At 49.8% G+C, this 25,200-nt stretch overlaps 3 protein-coding genes across 3 annotated transcripts; 2 read left to right on the forward strand and 1 right to left on the reverse strand.

Annotated features, from left to right (window-relative positions):
* The first annotated feature begins 1,240 nt into the window (after positions 1-1,240).
* Positions 1,241-6,175, forward strand: LOC142901366 (cytochrome P450 3A40-like). Its single transcript, XM_076045863.1, has 13 exons — positions 1,241-1,397; positions 2,324-2,417; positions 2,505-2,557; positions 3,254-3,353; positions 3,440-3,553; positions 3,677-3,765; positions 3,900-4,048; positions 4,161-4,288; positions 4,427-4,505; positions 4,605-4,765; positions 4,859-5,085; positions 5,175-5,337; positions 5,437-6,175. Exons 1-13 carry the CDS (start codon positions 1,321-1,323, stop codon positions 5,536-5,538), a joined length of 1,536 nt encoding a protein of 511 aa, XP_075901978.1. The 5' UTR covers positions 1,241-1,320; the 3' UTR covers positions 5,539-6,175.
* Positions 6,176-6,737: 562 nt separating this feature from the next.
* Positions 6,738-20,309, forward strand: LOC142901364 (CTTNBP2 N-terminal-like protein). Its single transcript, XM_076045861.1, has 5 exons — positions 6,738-6,955; positions 10,310-10,417; positions 17,536-17,787; positions 18,166-18,273; positions 18,569-20,309. Exons 1-5 carry the CDS (start codon positions 6,950-6,952, stop codon positions 19,706-19,708), a joined length of 1,614 nt encoding a protein of 537 aa, XP_075901976.1. The 5' UTR covers positions 6,738-6,949; the 3' UTR covers positions 19,709-20,309.
* A 992-nt stretch (positions 20,310-21,301) lies between these two features.
* On the reverse strand, positions 21,302-24,905 carry LOC142901370 (F-actin-capping protein subunit alpha-1-like). Its single transcript, XM_076045866.1, has 10 exons — positions 24,767-24,905; positions 23,814-23,877; positions 23,648-23,699; positions 23,500-23,563; positions 23,198-23,404; positions 23,028-23,107; positions 22,199-22,277; positions 22,049-22,114; positions 21,706-21,768; positions 21,302-21,601 (listed from the first exon to the last, which is right to left on the reverse strand). Exons 1-10 carry the CDS (start codon positions 24,803-24,805, stop codon positions 21,458-21,460), a joined length of 858 nt encoding a protein of 285 aa, XP_075901981.1. The 5' UTR covers positions 24,806-24,905; the 3' UTR covers positions 21,302-21,457.
* Positions 24,906-25,200: the final 295 nt, after the last annotated feature.

Below are 25,200 nucleotides of genomic sequence, written 5' to 3' on the forward strand. Positions count from 1 at the left end.
AATTTTTTTTTTTTTAAAAGTCAAAAGAAGCCGGCTTCCAAGTCGCTACCTGAGATTTCTTCATGTTCACCGTCTGCAACGTTCAAGTCTGTCAGTGGCAGCCTGCACAACTCACTTCTGTTTTATTACAAAAGAGACTGATTGGTTGTTGCAGAACGAGCGCACGCTCAACGGATCCTGCAGTGTTTGATGTACCTGTAAAAAAAAAAACAACAACAACATGGAAGATACATGCAATGGATACACCTGTGGAAATACCTGAGGTTTATCAAAGTACAGCAAGGCCCATAGAACAACAACCTTTAACCTGGGCAGGTGGTGCGATAGCAACAGCACTGATACAGAGCAGCAGCACCACTGGCAGGGTTCAAGATAAACAGCAGTGACTTCATGCGGAGGTGGCCGGAGCGCCTCGTGACCTCCGGGCCTCTGTCGCTCTGAGGAAACATCTGCTGACACCTCGAGAACCTTCCTAATGTTACCAACACACTATTTCAATTGCCATAGTTGTTGTTGTAGTTTTAGTTGTTCCAAACACCACTGGCGAGGAGGCCCTTTATCATCCCAGGCTGACACTTCCTGCAGGGAACACGCTCTGTTTAACAGAAACAAGCATTTTGTCAAGCAGACAGGAAGGACTTGGCAGATGTAGCAGTGAAAGCCTGCGCCTCCCTGCCTCTCCTCAGCCAATCACCACGCACCGTCTCCCACAGCGCTGCCTTTGTTTGGTACAAATGAAAACACTTGGGAGCGTTTACGTAAAACCTCCTGCCAGACAAATGACCTGAACCTGCAATCTGACTCCATCTGCGAAAACACGCAAGCTGACTGAGACTCTGACTGAGACTCTGCGCAATCGCTTTGCATGAAACAACTTTTCAATCGCAGGATTTGTTGTTGCTCTGTTCATACTCTGTATTACTCTTTTTCTTTTATTTTTATTTTTGTTGTTGTTGCTGTAATTCTTCTTCTTCTTCTTCTTCTTCTATTTTCTTTCTTTTTTTTCAATTAAGAGACTAATAATAAATGTTCAGGTGACATTTGAGTCATTTGTGCACAAAACAATGAAATTGAGAACCGTCACACCCTCTTAGGAAGACTAAACCCTCTGGTTGCCTCTCCTTTACTTGCACTGCAGACTGACAATGCAAAGATCAGCGGCTGTGTGAGGTGTCACCGCAGAACACTGGGTCAAAGTTGGGCTTCTGGTCATTACGTAACGTCACATGCAGTCTTGTGTGGGCGGCCTCTGTGGTTGATGAAGCTCAGCCCGGGTCTCGATCCGGATGCAGTCCGCGGTCTGGTCGCGTCGCGCGCACAATGCTGGGCTTCCTCCTCCCCGACCTCTCCCTGGAGACCTGGACCCTGCTGGTTCTGTTCGTCACGCTCGTCCTAATGTAAGTAGAAGCCGCAGCGCAAGTGACTCAGCGCCAGGCGGAAGTCCGACAAAAGTGTGTGTGCGTGTGTGTGTGTGTGTGTGTGTGTGTGTGTGTGTGTGTGTGTGTGTGTGTGTGTGTGTGTGTGTGTGTGTGTGTGTGTGTGTGTGTGATTTTATTTTATTTTATCAGTGAACAGACACAAATCAAAGTTACGCAACTAGTGGCAGCAAAGAGGACCGTTTGAAGATCGAGTGATTCAGCGCGAGGGTTAGGGTAGGGTTAGGGCTAGCGCGAGTGCAAGTAAACAAACGGTTGGTGCCGTTCTGTGCACGTGCTGTATGGGCCCAGATTGCGCATCATTGTGTTCTCACCTGGCTCTGCTCAGGTCAGGACGGGTTGTTTGTTTTTATTATTTATTTTTCAGCTCTTCAGCCTTTGAATGACGTCACCTGGTCTCCACCCCGGGTTGAAATAACACGCCTCAACATGTTGCTGATGAACAAACACTGGCACTCATTGTTGTCACACTATTTCCTATGCTGTATCTTAGGATCTGGTGTGAACAAAGTCAGGATGATAATTCAATAATAAAAAAAGAAAAGAAAACAAACGATAAATAAGTCAGTCAAGGTGTCAACCAATCAGATGAAGACCAAAGCAGGAGAGCAGGCGAAAGGAGAAGCTCAGCTGCTGCAGCTTTCTCACCAGTTGACCAAACACAAGGCTGAATGGTGTCAAGGGTGAACCCACACTGTGTGAACACAGAGTTTGAATCGAATCCAGCGAGACAAAAAAAAAAAAAAGAGAGGACAGAAACACAACACCAGCGAAACTGACACTGCATGGAGACATGTGTGTGCGTGACATGAAGCACACATGACAGCGGTGTGAACGGGATACAATGGTCATTCATGGCTCTCCTATCACTCCCTCATCACTTTCAGATATGGCTACGCTCCTTATGGCTTCTTCAAGAAAATCAATGTGCCTGGACCCAAACCATGGCCCTTTATTGGGACCTTTCTGGAGTACACAAAGGTGAGGCACGTTTAGAAAATGCCTCTCGAGCTTCCACCCTAACAAGGACTTTGCCTCAAGTGTTGCTGCCCTCTGTCATTGTTTCAGGGCATTCACAACATTGACGTAGAGTGCGCCAACAAATATGGGAAGGTGTGGGGGTAAGTGTCTTCCCTCTCACTCTTTATCAACAACACAAGAAGAAAGAACGACACGTTTCTTAAAGGTCCAGTGTGCCAAATTTGGCTTGATTTATTATTATTTTTGTGTCAGTAAAATCTCAACATACTGTCCATAAATACATTTAATAGAAGTGTACACTGGCAGTACAATAAAAGTGATTTGTTTTTCCTCCACTGAGAACTGTTCTCATATACACAGGTACTACCCGAAAAATTAGAATATCCAGTAGAAGTTGTTTTATTTTGGCAATTTAACATAAAAGATGAAAGCAACACATTTTATTGAGCCATTCCATGCAAATTGACATCTCAAGCAGTTCCTTGTTGTAACTTTGCTGATTAAGATTTTCAGCTTATTAAAACCACAAAGCCACAAACTCAGATTATTATTATAAGGGTTTTTTTTATAAGCTGCCAGACCTGATCAGCAAAATCCAAAGGAATAATAATATTATTCCTTAATATAATATGTCAAATAAACCAAAGGACCACTGGCCAGTTTGGGAGTGGGAGGGTACGGCGTCTCAAAGAGGACTAAAGTGAAAGAGAACTGCAATCTAAAATGTAACCACTTGATGTCGCTGTTCCTTCCTAATGTCTCCTAATATTACACTCTGGGCCTTTAAGCTGCGCCTCACACTGACTGGCTGTAACGCACTGCTATTGCTTTCCAAGCATGTACGATGGAAGGCAGCCTTTGTTGTGCATCACGGACACTTCCATGATCAAAACCATCTTGGTGAAGGAGTGCTATTCCATTTTCACCAACAGAAGGGTGAGTACTCTTGGAAAGTCTTTGCGTGTACAGCTGGACCATTGACACGCAGTCTCAAGGAAACCAATTCATTATTTTTGACTTAGGACTTTGGCCTGAACGGACCGCTGCGTGACGCTGTGTCCATCGTGGAAGATGAGAACTGGAAGAGGATCCGCAGCATCCTGTCCCCGTCATTCACCAGTGGACGACTCAAAGAGGTGCGGAGAAGTTGAGGCTTTTTTTTGGGGGGGAGGGGGGAATCATGGGAAGCGTGTGAAGTTGAAGTCTTATCCGAACGCAGAAGTTCACCCACTTGTCTTCCTTCTCTTCTGTTTGGACAGATGTACCAGATAATGTTGCAGCACTCTGGTAACCTGATCAATAGTCTCCAAAAGAAGGTCGACGCTGACGAGGTCATTGAGGTGAAAGAGTGAGTAGTGTCACTTTCTTTGACTGGACGACGATAAACAAGCCTTTTGTGTATTTATATTTCAGTTTCTTGTTGTGCTTTTACTCTGAAAGAACAGTTTGGATGAGTTTGCATGTGGATGTTGCTTCCTGCAGAGTATTTGGGCCGTACAGCATGGATGTTGTGACCAGCACGGCCTTCAGCGTGGACGTGGATTCCATCAACCACCCCTCCGATCCCTTTGTTGCCAACATCAAGAAAATGGTCAAGTTTAGCTTCCTCAACCCCTTGCTTGTGCTGATAGGTATATTATACGTCATTTATTAAAATTAAAATTAAAACAAAACCACTTTGCCTTTGTGCTTTTTAAGTGAACACTGAACTAAAGGAGTCTTCCTCCATCCCCTTCCTGTCAGTTCTCTTTCCATTCTTGCAGCCATTGTTGGAGAAGATGAACTATTCCTTTTTCCCACCGGAGGTCTTGGAGTTCTTCTACAACTTTCTCAGGAGCATTAAATCCGACCGGAGCACCAAGGAAGACAGTGTAATGTTTGCTTACATTGTTTCTTTTATTATGCTCTTGTTGTTGTTGTTGTTGTTTTCACTCATTTTGTCCACAACCTCTCCCTAAAACGAAGTTGGGAGGATGAGAAAGAACGTGTGTTTATTTTTTTTCTTGCAGAAGCGAGTGGACTTCATGCAGCTCATGGTGAACGCAGAGGTGTCGGACAGCAACAGTGAGGATGGAAACCTGTCAAAAGGTAGAAGGTGGAAACGTGTTGCGTCTTTCTTTACCTGCTGAAGAGAATTTAAAGATGCACTTGACTCAACATTTTAAAAATCCCGTCTTTATGTCGCAGGACTGACTGATAAGGAGATCCTAGCTCAAGCGATGATCTTCATCTTTGCCGGATATGAAACCAGCAGCAGTACGATGGGATTCACGGCCTACTTGCTGGCTACTCACCCCAACATCCAGCAGATTCTCCAACAGGAGATTGATGAAACCTTCCCAAACAAGGTGGCCTGATCTGGCTGCTCTCTTCTTGTCTTTGACCAAACGTTGTTCCGCTATGAAGCTAACATTTGTGTGCTTCCCCAAACCTCCTGCCAGGGAAAGCCCACCTATGAGGCTCTGATGCAGATGGAGTACCTGGAGATGGTGATCAATGAGTCAATGAGGCTCTACCCCATTGCAAATCGCTTGGAGAGAGTCTCAAAGACCTCCGTGGAAGTCGAGGGTGTGACCATCCCGAAAGGCACCGTCGTCACCGTACCGGTCTATGCCCTCCATCGTGATCCTGATCTGTGGCCGAATCCTGAAGAGTTCCAGCCTGAAAGGTGCTTTGACTTTATTGTATCAGCACGTTGAGGGCAACGTAGACCGACAGTTGTTTCTTAACTCATTTTTTCATTTCTCCTTCGCTCAGGTTCAGCAAAGACAACAAAGACAACATTGATCCCTATGCCTACCTGCCCTTCGGAGCAGGGCCCAGGAACTGCATCGGCATGAGATTTGCTCAGTTGATGATGAAGTTGGCCCTGGTGGAGATCCTTCAGAAGTTCACCCTCGTCACCTGCAAGGAGACGGACGTGAGAAGAAGTCGCACACGCTTGTTTTGTTGAGTGCGGTGAGGTGAAGACCCTCAGTTCGGAACATCAATCGTCTCTCGTTCCTTCTTCCCTCTGCAGGTTCCATTAATACTCGGTGTCGATGGATTCACCACACCCAAGAATCCCATCAAGCTGAAGCTGGAGCCCCGGGACATTCCAGGCGACTCTGCCTCAAGCTAACTCTGTCATGGTTTAGGAAAAGTTTGTGACCTTTTTAAACCACACACACCATACTGGTAAAAGAGTTTAAGTGATATCCTTTATGAAATGCTTGTTTGTTTGACGTTTCTGAGAAGCACTGCACTCCAAACTAAGCATGAGACCATCAGGGGCTAATAGATCCTCTTTGATCCTCTTAGCTGCTTTACGGAGGTTAACACGTCCTGCAGAACGTCTTATTTTCAACAATTGATTAAATGCTAAAACTGTTCTTGAATTAATCATCATTAAACATGGATGGTGTGTCGCCCATGTAGCTGCTTTAGTAACACACATTTTATTTCTGATTGTTTATTGGCAGGCAGTATTGCTCATTGCTCCGATATCCTGCTTAATAAAGAATACTGATCAACAACAGCTCAGTTCTCAATGCTTCTGGTGACATGAACAGTTTTGTTCTTGTCACCGGCACATAGATATTGTACAGTTGTTTTGTTTATTACGCAGTTTGTTTGTTTGTTTGTTTCAACATTTTGAAGCGCTCTTTATGAAAAGCCTCCTGAAACCGACACCTGCATTCAGCACCAGCGATTTAATGAGTGAGAATATTGACATTCATGTGTCACTCATATCAGCATTAAAGACATTTTGAACCTGACTCGACGCAGATGAACCAAGCGTGACCAGTGTGACTGTTGTCAAGCTACCTTCTTGTCCATCGAGGGGCGTTAACGCGTCACTGCAGCCAGTTGTCCACGGGGGGGCGTCACTTGGGAGGGGATTAAAAACAACTTTAGATGGAGGAAATAACAAAACAACAAAAAAAATGTGTGCGTTTTGAATTACATTCACTCGGTTTCTTTCCTATATCCATTCAGCCATTTAAAAAAAATAAAATGTTGATTTATATTGACTGACGTTCGTTTTAAACGTCACATTAATCTCACGTTTCAGTACAGTAACGTAACAATACTGCACCTAAACGAATCTCATCTACGAACTCTTGTGCACAGTGATACAATATTATTTTTATTTTATTTTTATTTTTTTTAATTAATTTGCTTTGAACGTTGTGTATTAAAAAACGGGCAGAAATCATCACTGGACGTCCCGAAACAAAGAGGTTTATCGCTCACAGCAGGCAAACGCCCTGGTCACCGCCCCAAACAAAAAGCCCGCGGCTGATTGGGCGATTGACAACCAGAGCGCAGCCCTCCTGCTCTCTGGTTGGCCGGAGGTCTTGTCAGTGGACGTCCCGCTGCGCGTGGTCCTAGTGTCCGCCCCTCCCTCACGGAGAGCAGCGAGGGAGGGCGGCTGTGACAGACCGACTGCACCGCCGCCGCTGCCGCCGCCGCCTTGGTTCAATCTCCGGTCGGACCAAGAGGCTCATTGTGGGATTCTGTGAACAATTAACGCGACGGGAGTGGAGCGCATGAAGGTACGTTCACCCGGGAGGCTGTGGGAAGTGTTTCAGTCTCACTCCGTCCAGGTTCTGGAGCCACTAGCGGCCAAAGGAAAAAAAAAAAAAAGTCCCCGGGCAGATTTGTTGTCACCCGGTCTCACGTTTGTTCGCGGGAGGCTTTTGTCGTAGGTCGGGAAGCACAACTTTGAAGTGCTTGCAGCGGCAGCGCTGTAGCGAGCTAGCAAGTTGCAATTAACAGAATTAAAACTGTGCTAAGTTGAACACTAGCTCCTCATTCACTGTGTGTGTGTGTGTGTGTGTGTGTGTGTGTGTGTGTGTGTGTGTGTGTGTGTGTGTGTGTGTGTGTGTGTGTGTGTGAGTGAGATTCATTAATTGGTTTTACCATTAGCGTCCCTGTCCATCGATGGAGGTTTTCTATAAAATGATGTCGCGCTCTTTGAGGATGTTTGTGACTCTTTTGCTTCTTCAGCTGCACGGAAAACACCCTGTGCTCCCCTGTGGTCAAACAAAGGCCCAGGGACTGGAGTGGGACGGCAGGTGGATCCCCTGCCGCTCCTCAGCAACTCCTGCTATTATTTATCTCTCTGAGGAACACTGAGCAGTCTGCGCTGAGCACATTAGCACAGCTCCCTCCTGCTAGCCCGGACACGAGACAGAAGAGTTTTCACTGAGATTTCTTCCCCGGAGTGAATGAACGTGCAAAGTGACAGGAGCAGAAAACATCCAAGATGGACTTGAAGCTCATCAAGTAAATCCACGTTGACAAAATGGACTGTTTTCAGTTTGGATCGTTTGCCTTCATCTTTATATTGGCAGCGGTTTTCAGCCCTGCCGGAGGAAAGAATCTAAACTAAAACTCTGCAACAGGAAGCAATGCGTGAGTCGGGGATTTATCCCCAGTCTGGTCATTCCCAGGGTGTGGGAATCCTTGGAATGCTGGGCTGATTTTCCAGGGTAGCTGATTTGCAGGTGACACAAGGCAGGTTGGGCCGTACAGTATATCGGCAGGCAACGCACAGCGGTCACAACCGAACTCGCCCATGTCCCTGTGTGAGAGTGCACTGGGAGGGCAGGGCCGCACAGCCGCACTTGCTGTCTATCTAAAGTCCGGTGCCACTAAATACTGAGTCATGCGGCGGCGGCGGAGCATCAGACTGCAGTGCAGAGAGCAGTTCGCTGTCAAACACCACTGCAGATCCAGGCTGTCTCTGGCAGGAAGAGGAGAGGCTTCCAAAAGACTGGAGGAGACACGTCTGTCTGTCTGCCTGTCTGACTGTCTCTGTCTGTCTGTCTGTCTGCCTGCCTGCCTGCCTGCCTGTCTGTCTGTCTGTCTGTGCCAGTTAGAGTTAGCTGTTTATTAATCCAGTAGTTTGGTGGCTGCTTGTTTTAGCCTCAGCAGTGCCATCTGTCATCCATCCATCCATCCATCTTCTATACCTTCTTCCTCCACATAGAGACAAACAACCATTCACGCTCACACACACCTACGGACGATCTAGACCAGGGGTCAGCAACCTCTCTGGCACTGAGAACTACCTCATGGGTCCTGAGCCGCATGAAGGGCTTCCAGTCTGCTAGATTCTCCTGGAATAACAAACTCTAATAGTTATTTATTATTATGAATGATACTCTTCTATGTGAATTCACTTATCAAGCTCATGAGTTCTCAATAATGATCAAAAATGACTTAGCAAGGTTGGATAAAATTGAATTTTAGACACAGCTCACCGGGTCTGCGGGCTCCTCGTGAGGTCCTTGAGGGGCCACCTGGTGCCCGCGGGCGCCACCTTGGTGACCCCTGCTCTAGAGTTTCCACTTCACCTCACATGCATGTGTTTGGAGGGTGGGAGGAAGCTGGAGAAGCTGGAGAGAACCCAGGAGACACATGGAGAACATGCAGACTACCACGCAGGAAGGTCCCAGTAGACCCTGGCAGTAGAAGCCACAGCCTTCTTGCTGTGAGGTGACGGTGCTGACCACTGCACTTAATCTTACTCATAATATAGTGAGTCTGAAGTCAAAACACTCTTAATAAGTGAGCAGGAACAGACGGAACAAGATGAATTCTCTGGTCTTGAAGCTTCGTGAGATGTGGTCTGATGTTTGGAACGATGATGTCAGCCGTGTCATGACTGGCTGGTGAGTCACTGGTCACACTGGACTCACTGGGTGACGCCTACAGCTGGAAACTGTGACTGTGAAGACCTCTCCCCTCATGCTGCTGGTGTCTGGAGACCACTGGACCTTCACGGAGGGCAGTGGGGGCTCTACTCTACAGAGCAGACAGCTGTCCTCACCCCCGCCCCCCCCAACCACCGCCCTTTCTACAACTTAATGTGCAGATATGCAAATGGCTTCCTGTTTATTACCCTGCATGCAACCCAGTGGGGCCACAGATGGGAGCTCCATCATATATCAGCCTCTCAGCACCATACCCCCCCCACACCCTCCCAAACCGACTGTACATGCCAACAGCTGCCTTTCCATCACCCCAACAATTGTGCAAAACCTAAACATGGCCATAATAAAACCTGGTGACTGGTGAAGCAGCTCCACTTGGAAAAAACCCTCAAACACGGCTCAAAGGCTGTGACGCTCTCATCAGGTGGTTTCTGCGTTGGTCGTACGGGGGGGTCACATGACCAGTTCACTTCAAGTGAAAACAATGCGTCATGATTGGATGGAGGAGGAGACAGAATTTTTTTTTATTTTTACAAGTCATCAAAGAGGAAAATATAACATCCGTTTTTGGACGTTAATTCTGGTCAAATCTCACGGGAGGAGATTTGAGCAGAATTACGGCTGTTTGTACTTTGTGGAAATTTTAGAGAAATCACTTATTTTGAAAAATACTGTCATGGAAAGGCAGCTAATGATGTGACCTCAGATGTACAGTACTACCCAGAACATTAGAATGTCCTGCAAAGGTTGTTGTATTTGCCCATGTGTGAACTCTTGTGAGCCAACAACCCAAGACGGACTTGTTAAAGTCTCAGGAGCCTTTGGCAGGTGTTTTGGATTCTTTGGACTCTTTGAAGCTACAAAACTGAAGCTTTTCACAGTATTCTAATGTTCTGAGTTTGTGGCTTTGTGGTTTTAATAAGCTGAAAATCTTAATCAGCAAAGTTACAACAAGGAACTGCTTGAGATGTCAATTTGCGTGGAATGGCTCAATAAAATGTGTTGCTTTCATCTCTTATGTTAAATTGCCAAAATAAAACAACTTTTACTCGATATTCTAATTTCTCGGCTAGTATTGTATGTTTTGCCGTCTGAAAAAAGCCTTGTCAATTTTCATGCCGTGTTGTTTTTGCTTCCTTGCTCAAGGAGATGCTAAGAATGTTTCTCCGTCTGTGTGTGTGTGTGCAGGATGAGAAGATGAATGTGGAGGCTCTGAGCAGAGCGGAGCTGCTGACTCTCCTCAGCATCCTGGAGGGCGAGCTGGAGGCCCAGGATGTTGTCATCCACGCACTCAGAGTGAGTCCAGGCACACACAACCCAGTCGCTCTCAGCAAAGTCACGCACAACTGTGATTTTTTTTTCTGTACACACCTTGCGTGGCGTAAATATTGCGTATAAAATTTCCTTTTCGCCTCCGCAAAAAACTCGAGACACGAGCAAAAAAAAAAAAAAAATAACGTCTTCTTCTTCTTCTTCGCTGGATTTGGCTGCAGGTGCGTGAGGACCTTTAAGGTTCACACGTTACATGAAGCAGGAGGAAAATCTGCCGCGGTGCAGAAACACGCTCGTTGGTGTGGCTTTGCACACATTACAACCTGCACAAAGAATGTCCACCAGCGGGGAGAGGGTGTGTAAACAGGAAGCTGAGGAAGCAGCAGGGCTGCAGAGACAAAGCAGGTCTGCACTCACGGCTGCTTCGACTCAGCATTTCTCATTTTTAGCCTCTTGCCTCTTAAATTGCAGTGCAGGTGAAAATGATTCAAACCGGGAAACCAGTGGGCCCTGTTGGTCTGGTCTTTGCTCCGACCCTGTCTGTGTGTTGGGGGGGGGGAGAACCTCCCTGTCCTGCTCCTCCAAGACCAACCACTAGGGCACCAGAGTGGAACCTACTGAAAAACTTGAAAAATCCATCCACGCCTAGTAGCACCCTGGTAATTTTGGGTGATTCGAGCTTCGGAAAGACTCCTTCTTCTGGCGGAGGGAGCAGGAGTCCGCTCCTTTTGATGCGTGACACAAGTGGAAATGTTTTTTGAGGATTTCCTTGACTCATGGAGGGAAATTTAATTTAAGTTCTGTGGGAAAAAAAAAAGCAAAACTTCAATGGAAAGCCAGCTGCTGCTGTTTGTTCCAGCCAGCTCAGATAGAGATCAATCACTGCGCAGTTTGTCCACAAATTTCTCTTCTCCCTGAATTAGAGATTGTAATCAGAGTCTCCACCATTCCTGCTGAATGGGCTCCTTGTCCTGTCAGGGACCTTCTGGGCTCCTCAGGTCAACTGGCATCACTCACCAAGCCCCGGGCTTCATGGAAACGCAGCTGCTGTCACATCCCCAACAATGCAAAATCTGTCCACGTCTGGGAGTCATTGGCTCATCCAACCCCCCGATCCCAACCCTGAGCACTGAGTGCCAAGCAGGGAGGCAGTGGGTTTCCAACCCACAACCTAGCAGGCTCAGCACAGACACTCTGCCACTGGACCAGTCAGCTGCTGATGGCCAGTTTGTTGGTGGTTGAAGCTCTGACCAGAGAGGACCTGCTGTTTAGTACCAGCTGACAGTTCTGGTTCTGACCCGAAACTCCACTTGCACTCTCATAGATCCCCACTGGACGCCCCCTCCCGCTCCACCCCCCCTCCCCAGCCTCTATTTCCTCTGCACACACACATACACACACACACACACCCACAGAGCCCCATGACGGGGGTCTTTCATCTCTGACCGTGACCCATACGCTCCCTTCCGCACACACACACACACACACACTGCTGGGCGGCGTGTTTATTGGTAGAGAGGATGTAAAGACTTGTAGGCCCAAATCACTGACTTCCCTTCTTTCCACAGGGGGCTTCAACACTCCTGACCCCACCCCACCCCACCCCACCCCTCCTGGGCTCACACAGGCCCCCCCTACTGGCTCAGGATGGAGCTACTGGCTCAGTATGGAGCTACTGGCTCAGGATGTTTTCATGAAGCCTGGGTGGAAATAAATGAAAGCTGCTGTGTTCAGCGTGGAGCAGCAGTCTGGAGGTTGGCAGTGTTGACTCCACACAGGCCAAACATGATGAGCCACCATGGAGTTTTCTCTGATGGCCTCATTACATGGCCATTGTCATGATGTGATGCAGGGCAGCCTTGTCTGATGTATTGATCCACGTGCTTTGCACGTCATACAGTGTACCTAGACTTGTGTGTGCATTGTCCTGCAACAACTGACCTTCTGACCTTCTGCCCAAACTGCAAGACTGCATGAGGGTAAAATAGCTTATTACAAGGAGTCTCCTCTGTCCTGGGATGTGTATCCCATAGTGGTGTAAAGATAAACCGATTTGAATGGGTTATCGGTCTGTGACGTATGAGATCCGAGTGCATCGGTTGATGGAGCCCTGGGTCGGTAAAGATCGGTAAAGTAAAAATAAGCACTTGGGGTTTAATTGTCCATTTGTATTGAATCGCACTGAACCGAATCGGATCAAATCACACCAAATGATTAACTATTTTTTATGAATCGTCCCTGAATCGGATCGTAGCTTGTGAATCGATATTTGAATCGGATCGTTTTGTGAGTGAAAGATTCACACCCCTAGTATCCCACATATCAGTCTAGTCCCAGAACTTGTTTTTGACATTTTTTCTAACGTGCTTCTTTTCAAGCTGGGAGAGCGGGAGAGCAAAGGAATGAACTTTTCTCATGTCTAGGCTTCTTAATTATACAGTGGGTTGGAGAAACAACTTGTTGCCAAAAAACTTTGGCCACGTGAATTTGGACAGTATTGGACATTTTCATCGGAGGACGTCGGGAAGAAAAGTGAAAGCCTTCCACTTCCCGCCTCCTTTCTTGGCAGACAAAGCGTGGGCAGGGATTCCTGCAGGTTGTTCAGGACGACCACATTCAGGCGCTGCTGAGCCTCTTCACTTCCTGCACAGCCGCTGAAACCTGACGCCACATTAGTTATTTGCTCACCCGCCTCATGGTTGGCGGCGATACCCACCGCCAGACCTGTTTCTGCAGATTCACCACGCCATCACGTGGAGGCACCGTGAGAGCAGTTTTATGAGCGACAGCATTCCTGACTGGGAGACCTGACAGAAGTGGCTTTTCTATTGGCCGCAGTATTGTCTCAGCAAGTGCAAAGCAAGCATCTGCAACGTTCTTAATAACACGCTGGAACGCAGGTTAGAGCAGCGACAACAATAGGTGGCGGTAGTTTTGTAGTTTGCCACTCTTGGCTCTCCACTGGACTCCGTACCGGAGCCCAGGACCGAGCCCAGGACCGAGCCCAGGACCGAGCCCAGGACCGGTTCCAACTCCTTGGGAAAAGACCTTTGTGTTGGACGGTCCCTCGGTCTCTGCTGCTGGTGCCCTTTAAAGATTCATTGTTGATGTTTTCCCGCCTCGCGTCACATCCTCCCATCCTGAAAAAGGCCTTTGTCTATTTTTTGCCGAGTGACATATTTTTCCGGGAATCCGTGAAACAATGGAGGCCCGGCTAGTGTGTACGGCTCAGATAAGATGGTGCGACTCCAAAGAATCCCAGTCCCTGTTTTATGGGTGTGGTGTCAAGATTGCTTGATGGGAAGACTTGATAATAATGCAGCGGCAATAAACTGCAAGTCAGCCAAGCAGCCGCCTGGAGCGGTGCTGGCTGGTTCTGTCCCGGAAGAAACGGCTCTCTGATGATGGAGTCTTGCTTCTAATGCTCGGTCCGTGTGACTGGCACAGACCAGCTAGCGAGTCTCTTCAGTCTGACCTGTTTTGTTTCAGGCATTTCTTTCATTTTGCAATAAAAAAAACTCTTCAAAATCCCGATCATGAATCAGAGATCAGAGGATCTTTTGAATCCTGTCTTGCGTACTGTTTGCTGTACTTGATGAGGCAGCCGCTGTCATCGCCTCCCACTGATGGCTGTGCCAGAGGTGGTTAAACATTACTGGCTGCTGTTGCTCGGACCTATGAGGTGAAGCAGTGCCTTGTTCTCCCTGCTTATCTCCTGGTTAATGTGTGCGTGAAGGATTCCCAGGGTTCAGGGTGTCGCTCAGACACTTGACTCTCTCCCCCCCGATCTGTTAAGCGTTGCTTTCTTTTTCTTGGGAGTCGTGGGCTCTTCCGTCTCCTCCCTGGGCCTTTTCCTCTTTCCAAAGACGCTAGCTTTCACTCACGTTGCTCGCTAGCTTGCTAGCTCGTGGGTTTAATCCCGCGGTAACGTATCAGGTGACCGAGACGAGCGCCTTGACACGCGTCAAGAGTTGAGCGTTAGATGGACGTAACCGAGAGAATCCGGTTCATTTAAATTTTAAATTTTAAATTCATTTTTAAAAATAAAATTGTTCAATTGTGTTTTTGAGCTCATGCTTTCCGAAAACACATGAGGCGAAAAAAAAGAAAGAAAAGAAAAGCAAAAGACAAACTTTTCCCATTTGTGGAGACTTTGCTGTCAGATTGGAGACACTGTGGGACCTTTGAATGAAATTCTCACTGATCCACTGTCTGCAGTTCTATGGTTCAGGGCTCTGCTTATGTAGGTCTGACTGGACTGAGTTACTTTAGGCTATGAAAGTTGATTATATGTCACGATGAGGCGCTCTAATGTCCCGTGTGTGTGTGGTCAGGACCTCATTCCAGTGACCTCACAGAGGGGCGGCCACCACTGCCACACTGCAGATGATGCGTCCATCCGTCCCGTGTGTCAATACTCAGCACTGCCAGTCACCTCTGGCTCCACTGAGCTCACCACAGAATTGATGGCTCACACTGAGGGTTTTCCTCTGCATCTGCTGGACGTCTGCGGGGGGGGGGGGGTTTGAGGGTTTGAAGGATTCCATGTCGTCTATTATTGATGGTGACTGATGGTGTGAGATGGTCTCCTACTCGTTAGTGAGTTGCTCGCTGTGCACCTGACCAGATTTTGAAGATTGTCTCATGGAAAATCTCTTGAGGGCGTCTTGTTTTGTGTTTGCCCTCAAACTCTCCCAGCACAGCTCAGTAATTCTTTAATGCTCTGATGACCAGCGAGCAACAAAGTGGGTCAGAGTCCTTTGTGCTCATTGGAGCTCGTTGCCTCACTGGGTTTGGTAAATCAGACTGCTGGCAGATCGGAGCTCCAGCTGAGCCGATCACGGCCACTCTGTGGCATTTCTTCCCTGAGTTGGGAATGTTTTCACGTTGGGAGACGTCAATAAGGTTCACCCAGTGAAGGGCCTGCAACTGCAGTAGTCTCCCAACTGCCCTCTGCTGGTGCAACCACTACATTGACGTGTTGTTTTGACTGAGACTCACTGTGGCAGCATCTTGCCGCACTGACCTGCGCTGACGTCTTCAACCCCGGCTCCTCACGTCTGGCAAGTCTGTTCCTGTCGCCCCTTTGTCTCCATCTGTCTGCTGTTACTAATTCACCTGGAATGCATCCCTTCCCAGAACCCCCCCCCCCCCCCCGCCCTCTTCCAACCCTCCAACCTCCCCACCCAAAGCAAAGCTGGTTAGGCAGAGAAAAGCCTCTGGAGGAGACCACTGGTTATCAGTAAAGAGATGAGTTGAAGGTCTGACTCGCAACAGAGAGACTCTGGAAGTGCTTGTTCAGAGTGGTTGTGAAGGGCTGCTGGAGGTAACCCGAATCCGTGGCTCCTCCCAGCTCCACCAGGCCTGATGGAGCCCCGAGGCCGCAGGTAGCCCACTGACAGACGTCTCTTCCAACTGAGAGAGCTTCAGGTTGTCTTTGGCACCTCACAGCAGCTGCAGGAATGTGTCAGAGTTGCAGCTCAGAACCTCCAGGGGTTTGTGTAGAGGTTCCAAAAACAAAAATCCCCTAAACTCTGCGCTGTAATAATAAATATACAATTCATTTCATCCTCGTCCGTTTACTTTTGTCCGTTCTTTTAAGACGGGGCTCCTCAAACTTCTCCGCTGGAGACCTGAAAGAGACTCGTTGTCTCACAACAGCGTTGCCAAACCAAAGGAAGCTTTAGGCAATATCAATAGTTCTGCATACATTCCCATTGATAGAGCGGGAAGCTGAGTTTCTCACCGCCTCATGAAAAAGTCCAGTGCAATATTGTCACTTTTTATTTTCCTGTATCTCAAAAAAAAGCCTCAACCAAAACACTTGTTGTGTGGAAGCCTTTCCTCGTCGTGTCACCGTCACTGTGGACGCACTGCCAAGAGTGCTAGCCAGTGCAGCCTCTCGCTCGGCCCCCCCTGCTGGAGACGTTTGTCGCCTCGTCGTTGTTGTCGCTCCTCAGAGAGACGAGAGCTTCGCAGTGAAGAGCCTCCACGCCGGTGAAGACACACTCTGTCATTATGATCACAGCCATCCTGGGGAAACCATGGGAGCACTGCACACACACACACACACACACACACACACACACACACACACACACACACTCAGACACACTATGGGCCTTTAATTGTCTGTTTAGGCGGCTCTTTACTTCAGGAAGCTGCAGCTCCAGCAGGAAACTGGACGGCTTCGCTTCAAATTCCAGCAAGAGAAAAAACACAAAGCTTTGAGTAAATCACATCAAACGAACAATGAAGACAAAGACACACACACACACACACACACAGTCATAGCCACTGTCATACATTGAAGCCTGGTGGGTGAGTGGTGGTGGGGACAATGCAGCAGCAAGCTGAAGGCTGTGAGACGACGTCTTTGTGTGAGTTGTGTAATCTCCTCACTGAGGACACATTCTTTGGTACTGCTGGAGAAGAAAGAACCTCAATAGCCTCTTTCTTATTGGCTGGGCAGGGCCCCCCCCCCACCCCCCACCACCCCACCCTGTTGAGTGTGTTGAGAATTAAAAAGAAAGAGGAGCGACACAAGTGGTTGAACTGATTTTCTGAGAAATGATGAGGACGGTGATGATGATGAAGGTGATGATGATGATGATGATGATGATGTGTTGGAGGGGAGCAGGGGGGAGTTGAATGGAGATAGTGGGGGGGGGGCTGTGTGATGGTGACAGCTCCCCCTGCTGGAGGCAGGTGGAATGAAGAGTGCGCTGTGTGTTCTGCCAGCTGAGCCTGCATGCCTCCACAAATCAAACCCAGCCTCTGTTGCAAGTTACCCCCCCTCACCCCCTACCCCACTACCACCACCACCACCCCCACTGGCCCAGTATCAGGGTGACCCGAAGCAGGGTCAGCAAGGCCCGGTGCTGTCCTGCTTCATTGTAGAATAGAATAGAATTTCCTTTATCAACGCCATGCAGTGGTGCAGTGGTGCAAACGCATAGAAAACATAAGTTGAAATAATAATTATAATTATTAGTGATTTTTTTTTTGATTGGCCGAAGATTGAAACTCTTTCCATTCTGACACGGTTTCTGTGTGTGTGTGTGTGTGTGTGTGTGTGTGTGTGTGTGTGTGTGTGTGTGTGTGTGTGTGTGTGTGTGTGTGTGTGTGTGTGTGTGTGTCAGGCTCAGCAGAGAGATTCCTTCGTGCAGCAGCGGTACTGCCAGTACGACCTCAGCGACCCCTTCCTGGCGCTGCAGCGGGACAGCGAGCCCCAGGAGCGCCGCAGCATGCTGGAGCAGCCCGACCGACACCTGCGGCGCCACCCAGTGGGGCCCAACCCTCTGGCCGTGCTCAAGCTGGTGATGGCCCACTGCAAGAGGATGCAGGAGAGGATGGTGGGCCAGCTGGCGGCCGCCGAGGGCAGGCACAAGAAGGTGGGACGAAGTCAACGTTTCCCAAATGCGGAAACTTTGGGGGGGAAGAAATGAGGATCGTTTTTAATAAATTAAGGGAAAAAAATGTTTATTTGGAATATTGGAGACGCTCAACACAATGAGAATGAGAGCTCTGTGTAGAAGGAACAAGTCAGGGAGGGAGAGGAGGGGTCACATCAGTGTGATGTCACTTCCTGTCCCCAGCCGCTGCCACATTGTATACACACACACACACAACCCAGTGTAACCATGGACAATGATGCCTGCATCTTAAGCGTGCGTGTGCGTGTGTGTGTGTGTGTGTGTGTGTGTGTGTGTGTGTGTGTGTGTGTGTGTGTGTGTGTGTGTGTGTGTGTGTGTGTGTGTGTGTGTGTTCAGATGATGGGGGAGCTGCAGGAGGAGCAGCAACACGCGGCCCAGACCTCCACACACAACCAGCAACTGGCCTCCAGGCTGCAGGGCGAGAAAGACCAACTGCTGCAGCAGGTACACAGGGCTGTCTGTCTGCCTGCCTATCTGTCCTACTGCCTGTCTGCCTGCCTATCTGTCCTACTGCCTGTCTGCCTGTCTGCCTGCCTATCTGTCCTACTGTCTGTCTGCCTGTCTGCCTGCCTATCTGTCCTACTGTCTGTCTGCCTGCCTGCCTGTCTGCCTGTTTTGTTTGTGTGGTGAACCTGAAGATGATCCCTCGTCCAACACCGACGTCTTCTGCCTCCTTGTGGCCAACTGGGGGAAAGACGCCTTTTCATCACCGGCCATTTCTGTCTCCGTCTCTGCGCAGCTGGAGGTGGAGCGCAGCAGCGTGCAGCGGCTGGAGGAGGAGCAGGTGGTGGCGGCCCGGCAGGTGGAGGAGTCGCTGTCGCAGCAGCAGCAGCTGTCGTCGGCGCTGCGCCTGCAGCTCCAGGAGGAGGCGCTGAAAGTGTCGGAGCTGCAGGGCCTCCTGCAGGAGGAGAGGATGCGGGCGGACCAGCTGGAGGCCCAGCGGGAGGCGGAGCTGCAGCAGGTGAGGGCCCGGCTCTGTCGGGAGGAGGGCAGGAGCCGCGAGCTGGAGCGGCAACTGGAGGAGCTGAGGAAGGAGGTGGCGGAGGGGAGGCAGGCGGCCAGCACGGGGTCGAAGGTCAACGGCCACAAGGAGGAGGGTGGGGAGAGCGGGGGAGGGGCTGCAGCGCCGCCGCCGTCGCTGCAGCCCCTCCAGCACCCCCAGTCGCCCTCTAGCAGCACCGCCTCCCCTTCCTCCCTCTGCTCCTCCCCCGCCTCCTCCCCCGTCCTGGCCAAGCGCCCCCCCGGCCCCCCCCTCCTGCCCTCGTCCTACCAGGCGGGGGTCAACCAGCGCTTCCAGGCCGCCCGCCACAAGTTCCAGAGCCAGGCGGAGCTGGAGCAGCAGCAGCAGTTCGGCGGAGGTCCGCTGTCCCCCAGGGACCTGTCGCCCGTCGCCTCCCCCCCTCCGGCCCCCCCGCCGGCCGAGCACACCACCGCCCGCCAGCTGGCCCGCCACACCGTCACCCAGGTTCTGTCGCGCTTCACCAGCCAGCAGGGGGCGCTCAAGCTGCCCGCCAGCAGCTCGCCCTTCGGCACCGACTACCGCAACGTGGCCGCCACCGGGGGGCGCTCGCCCTCCTCCCCGGGGCCCCTCCCCCCTCCGCTGGGCTCCCGCTCGTCACCGCTCACCCCCCCCTGCCGCTCCGACAAGACCCCCCCGCCTGCCCCCCCCAAGAAACCCGGCATGATGAGTCCCACACCGGGGTCGCCCAGTCACTGCGCCCGCAGCAGCAGCAACAGCAGCAGCAGCAGCAGTAGTCACTTCCCGGAGCTGACAGGCAACTGCGGACACGGTGGCAGCAGCAGCAGCAGCAGCAGCAGCAGCAGCAGCAGCAGCAGTGGACCGGACGGAGCAGCAGCAGCAGTCACTTCCCAGAGCTGACGGGCAGCAGCAGCAGCAGGTGGACGGAGCCCAGGAGCTGCTGCTGTCATCCAGCAGTTGAGTGACTGAGTCTTCAAAAAGCCGTCCCAGACCATCATCGTCGTCACCACCACCACCACCACCACACCCTGCGTGTCACTCCAGTGAAGACACTCCCAGTTCTTCACACCTCCACCTGAGGAAGCGTCCAGCAGGAGAGAAGAATCTTCCTCAGTTGTCGTCGTTCGCTCTTCTTCCCTCCGACGACGTCTGGAATGTTTTTCAGTTGGGTTGAAGATATTTTTTTACGTCGTTTTTTTGATTCTGCTGTAAAAGCCGTCAGGGTTTTTCTTTGAGAGCCTTCTATGTAAAGAGACCAATGTTGATGAGATTGTGAAGCACAACTTGTTTTTTTAATGTCATTTAAATGCACCAGTAAGTCAGGAAGGATCATTTGTAATGGGAGGAGCTGCCAACAGGGCGGCGACACTGTGCACTGATTGTAGAGTCACTGTGGCAGCTGCCACCTTCAAGCCGTCTGTTGTGATGTTTTCTACTGAACACCTCCACAGTTTTGACACTGTATGAATAAAGAATGCAGAGTTCTTTGCCTGTGACTGAACTTTTCCTCTTTTCCTTCATTCAGTCCGACAACTTCCAGGAGGAATCGGGGATATTTACCCCGGTGACGAGCGGGAAGCTTTGAAACTGGCAACAATTTGTGCAATCTGTGAGCAGAGCTTGAAATGCATTGCATGCGTTTTATTGTTTGGACTAAAATGGTTTGTCGTCACTAATTATCAAAGTCAGTGAGCTGGACCGACCGACACCGTAAACCTTAATTCATTCATGCAGACGTGTTAATGCTAATGCTAACAGCAAGTCACCACATGAAGATGCATTCCTGTTGCTGCAGAACATCGACGAGCGGACCAAGTCCAGATGATGGTTGCATTTATTAGTACCAGCAGAACAGGATGGGGCGGTTCAGACGGGTTTCTCCAGAACTGATGAGCGCGCAGTGCAGTGCGAGGTTTGAACGCCGAGTCACTGAGTCAGCGAGTCGCTCCGAGTCACGTTAGAAGCAGAGTGCGACTGGGCTGTTCTTGACCCGCACGGTAACAGGATCAGTACACACACACACACAGTCTGTTACAGTATTTAAGGATTAAAAAAACAAATCAACATATCAAAATAGAATTTTGCACACACGGCTCGGAGGATGGAGTTCTTTACCATAGGAAAGAATCAAACTTGTGGCAGTCAGTACGGTGTTGCCAAAATAAAACAAGGACATGGGGAAAAAAGCAGGAACGTGGGAGTTGTCTCCACCTGCTGGACAACAATGAGACACCCGGCGCTCGATTCTTCTTCCTCGGCTCCTCCCCCCTGGCGTGCTCATTGCCTCGGCTCCTCCCCCCTAGCGTGCTCGGCTTTTATATTCTACTGTGACTCAGTTTGCGTGAGATTTAACGACGGAGAACTACGTTGACGTGAGGCTGCCTCACCAGTCCGGGATTTCCCAGCCGCACACATCGACACTTTCACAACACACATTCACAAGTCTGACCTCTGACCTCTCCCCACACCAGAGTCACGTCCCTCGAACACATCTTTTCCCGGAGACACAAACTGGCGGCTGAACGGTCTGCAGGTCTTCACTGTAGATGAAGGTCACTTCCTGGTCAGAAGGTCTCCAGCGGCCGATCCTCTGACGTGCATCTCCAGGTCCCCCCGGTGGAGAGCAGATCTCCGGCCCCGCCGCTCCACTCAAGCCGTGTTCTGCATCTCCTTGCCGATCTTGTAGGTGAGGATCTTGTTCCAGTCGATCTTGGTGCGTGTGATGGGAAGCTGGCGCCGCAGGGCCTTGAAGGTGGTGTCCGACATGGTCTGGTAGCTCTCGCTGATGGCAGTCTGAAGAGCGGACGGTCGGACGACAACGTTCAGCACTGTGGCAAGACTGCTGAATCATGACCGTGCATGGATAGAAAGACGCAGTCGCTTCAAATAGAGCTCACCTGGTACTCCTGCTCCTCGTTGGATATGATCTTCACCAATGCCTTTGCGACGTCCGCGTCAGTCTGTTGAGAAGATTGGAGGAAAACAAACAGAAAAATGACTGTGATCCTGCTTTCATTCATGTTTGCCCACCACCACAGATTAAAACCTCAGATCACTCAGGACACTCCTGGTCCACTGCTACACCCAATGTGCCTCAAGCCTTCAATTCTGGAATTGTTGGCGATCTAAACATGCAAGATGGATGGAAGTCTTTACTTCCTTTGTGGGCACAAACACTGAAACCCAGTGTAAGTGGAAACACCAGGACCATATAGGTGGAGATGTTTGACTTTCACCCACTGGTATTGATTCTTTTATCTCCTTATGGCTGACCAGCTGCACGTTCCCATCTTCATAGTAGTGCACCTGTGGACCAGAAGCAGAGGTGATCAGCAGCAGCAGAACCGGACCAACTGGACTGGACTGGACTGGAGTCTGTCCCTCCCTCACCTGGATCTTCAACACTCCCACCACCTGAGCCTCAGACTGTCCGACAGTGAGCTTCCACTCTGACCTCCATCGGCCGTTCCTGCGGGAGAGATGAACCGATGTGGATCATCAGTCTTCAGCATCAGGAGGAGGAGCATTTATCACATTACAAACCCAACAGAATCACTGCTGGTCCAGTAGACAGGGGCTGTGTCTCAATTCACGGTCTGCTTCCTTAGAAGGAAGCGTCCTCCAAGGACCGACCCAAACCCCGCCTCCCCGGTAACCACAAGGGACGGTTTAGCCTTCGGCGTATTTCCTGGTTGCGTTACCGCCGCTCCCTCCTGCTGGCCAACCCTGGAAGTGACGTTTTCATAGCATCAAGCTAACCATTGGTTCGCCATCTAACGATGGCGTTGGATGTTCAAATAAGTAAAAACCCTATGTTGAAAACTGAATATTTGATGCGAAATTTCAATACTTAAATTTATACGTTGTGTCTTTGCCAGTAGATGGCGCTAATTTCAGCTGACTTCCCAGGATCCCAGGATGCTTTGCAGCAGCACGCAGAGCATCCTGGGACACAGAAGGAGGTGAAGGATAGTAGTGGTGCATCCTGGGAATGGGCTAACAGTAGGGTGCATTCCAAGTACGCATTTGGAGCGTCCTTCCGACTTTTGGGAATTGGGAGGAGCCTTCACGCAGTGCTGTGATGCAACTTCCTGTCAAATGCAGCCTTGGAAGGATGCAGAGCCTGAACTGAGACACAGCCAGTGTGACACACACACACACCATCAGCAAGACTTCAGACGTGTTCTTAAGACGTGGCTTTGCTGGAAGGAGACCCTACCAGTAGTTTTTGGGTTGGAACTGATGGCCCTCGATGCAGGCAACGATGGTTTGCTGGCCGCCAACGCTTTTCCCGTAGACCTGCAGAAAGCGAGCGTGCACAGTTGAAGAGCGGCGGCGGCGGTGGTGGTGGTAGACGGCTGGGCTGAGCCAGCAGTGCTGCAGCCTCACCGTGCACACTCCGCTGGGGTAGTGACCCTTGACGTAGTCCCGCAGGAGCGAGTCGCAGGAATCTCTCAGCGCTTTGAGGGCCGCGTCGCCCTCGTACGGCTGCACGTCGCTGGCCTCCTTCCTCAGGTGGTCAAAGTGGAAGGACAGGCCGTTCCGCGGGTCAAAGAATCGTCCCTGGCCCAAGTCCCCATGCTCGGTGATTAGAACCTGGACGGAGGAGGTAGAAGGAAAAACGACGGTCTGATTCCAGCACCATTTCCTATTCATTCAGGGAATGTTTTTTAAAAAGGGAGGAAACAAACCGGTTCATCGTGGCCCTCCAGGAAGGCCGGGATGAATTGGTCCATGTTGTACTGGGCAAAGGAGCTGAGGAACCACAAGGGAGAGGAGGTCTGACACTTATGACACTCAACATGTGTGCATCTGCCAGCTTCATCTGTCAACACTTACTGCGACGCCCCCTCCCGCAGGTGGCCGTCATTGTTGAGAAGCACCCGCACGTCTGCAAGGCAACAGACAGCAGCGTTTCACAGGTCGCTCATCACAGAGGCTGCTGAACACTACGAGCAGGGGCTCCAGTGAAATGAAGATCAGGCTACAATCAGCAGCTTCTCACCATTGAAGACCTCGTTGAACTCTCCAGGGGGAGCGTGGGTCACGAAGCTGGCGGCTATGCGGACCTACAGTGGCACATTCAACACATTGTTTTATACAAGCGCCTTCTTTAAAACCCCCGACACAACTTCCAACAGTTTGCATATCATCCAATCAGGATTTGTATTTGAAAGAGCCGGGTTTACAACCTGCAGTGATTCAGCATGCAGCTACTTCCCACAGCACTTTTGTAGTGTCCCAATTTGAGATTGATATCCAGCTATCTATCTGTCCAGCTATCCAGCTATCTATCTATCTATCCAGCTATCTATCTGTCCAGCTATCTATCTATCTGTCTATGTCCAGCTATCGGTCTATCTATCTATCCAGCTATCTATCTATCAATCTGTCTATCTATCGTTTTCCAGTTGCAGTCAGTGCCACCAGGAGATTTCAAGGCCTATGAGGCTCACACAACCTCATGTGAACTGCAATTAAATAGCTGTCACTCTGAAATCCAAGGCGAAGTGACGTCAGCCGCAGGGTGGGATAACATTCTATGGACGGAATCGAACCCGCACTGCTGTCTCTCAGAATTTCACGGCGTCACTGCCACTGTAAAAATAATAATAATAATAATAATAATAATAATAATAATAATAATAATAATAATAATAATAATAATAATAATAACAAAATAGTAATAATAATCCTCCCGAAAGTGATCGTGGGTGTTTTAATAAAGGTGAAAGTGCCAGTGCTTTGCCGTGTTCAGCTCCGGGCTGCTGCAGCGTCCAGCTGCTGTTTGGTTTCACCCACTAGCACCGGCGGCTAGTTAGCATCCAAACACAACTCCACCGTGTTCAACGCGAGGCCATTGGAGGTTGTGTTCGCTTCTCTTGACGCAACCAGCGCGCAACACACACGACTCAGCAGCACTGGCATCGATTAAATAAGGAGAAAATGTGTCCGAACCTTGTCAGCGTCAGTGATCGGCTCGTCACAGTCAGACATCTTGGCTCTTTGTGACGTCACGCCACCTACTCCAGCTGACTGACAAGCGCATCGCACAGCGGTTCGTCAAGAACAACACAAGAGGTTGTTTGAGTACGTCATTAATTATTTTGTCAATGACGTTTCGTTAAGTTTGCAAGTTCGGTTGTTTATATACTGCTCTGCCTTTGGATAAAACTCAGCTCACAAATCAAATAGTCCCCAGGTGTAACGCCAGGGGGCGATAAAGTGCCAGTGATCCCTCTGTTAATACTTCCCGTTGGGATGGTGGCGCTATGAAAATAAAAGCACTAACAACAACACCACATTTTGTCGGCTGCTTGCAGCGAATATTAAAATCCGCTTTAATTTTTTTAATTGTCTTAAATTCCATTGTGACGCCAGAGAGTGTGTTG

Source organism: Nelusetta ayraudi, unplaced genomic scaffold (genome assembly GCF_046127955.1).
Source record: "Nelusetta ayraudi isolate G7.1 ecotype Tasmania unplaced genomic scaffold, CSIRO-AGI_Nayr_v1 ptg000088l, whole genome shotgun sequence".
NCBI classification, from domain to species: Eukaryota; Metazoa; Chordata; class Actinopteri; order Tetraodontiformes; family Monacanthidae; genus Nelusetta; species Nelusetta ayraudi.

Excerpts from the sequence above, each read along its gene's own strand:
- LOC142901366 (XM_076045863.1), top strand. The coding sequence starts at position 1,321 with ATGCTGGGCTTCCTCCTCCCCGACCTCTCCCTGGAGACCTGGACCCTG. Across the intron at positions 3,766-3,899 it reads GAGGTCATTGAGGTGAAAGA|AGTATTTGGGCCGTACAGCA; the intron begins GTGAGTAGTGTC and ends TGCTTCCTGCAG. Across the intron at positions 4,289-4,426 it reads GGAGCACCAAGGAAGACAGT|AAGCGAGTGGACTTCATGCA; the intron begins GTAATGTTTGCT and ends TTTTTCTTGCAG.
- LOC142901364 (XM_076045861.1), top strand. Across the intron at positions 10,418-17,535 it reads TTGTCATCCACGCACTCAGA|GCTCAGCAGAGAGATTCCTT; the intron begins GTGAGTCCAGGC and ends TGTGTGTGTCAG. Across the intron at positions 17,788-18,165 it reads CCGAGGGCAGGCACAAGAAG|ATGATGGGGGAGCTGCAGGA; the intron begins GTGGGACGAAGT and ends GTGTGTGTTCAG.
- LOC142901370 (XM_076045866.1), bottom strand. The coding sequence starts at position 24,805 with ATGTCTGACTGTGACGAGCCGATCACTGACGCTGACAAG. Across the intron at positions 23,405-23,499 it reads TGGAGGGCCACGATGAACCG|GTTCTAATCACCGAGCATGG; the intron begins GTTTGTTTCCTC and ends TCCTCCGTCCAG. Across the intron at positions 21,602-21,705 it reads ACGAGGAGCAGGAGTACCAG|ACTGCCATCAGCGAGAGCTA; the intron begins GTGAGCTCTATT and ends TCCGCTCTTCAG.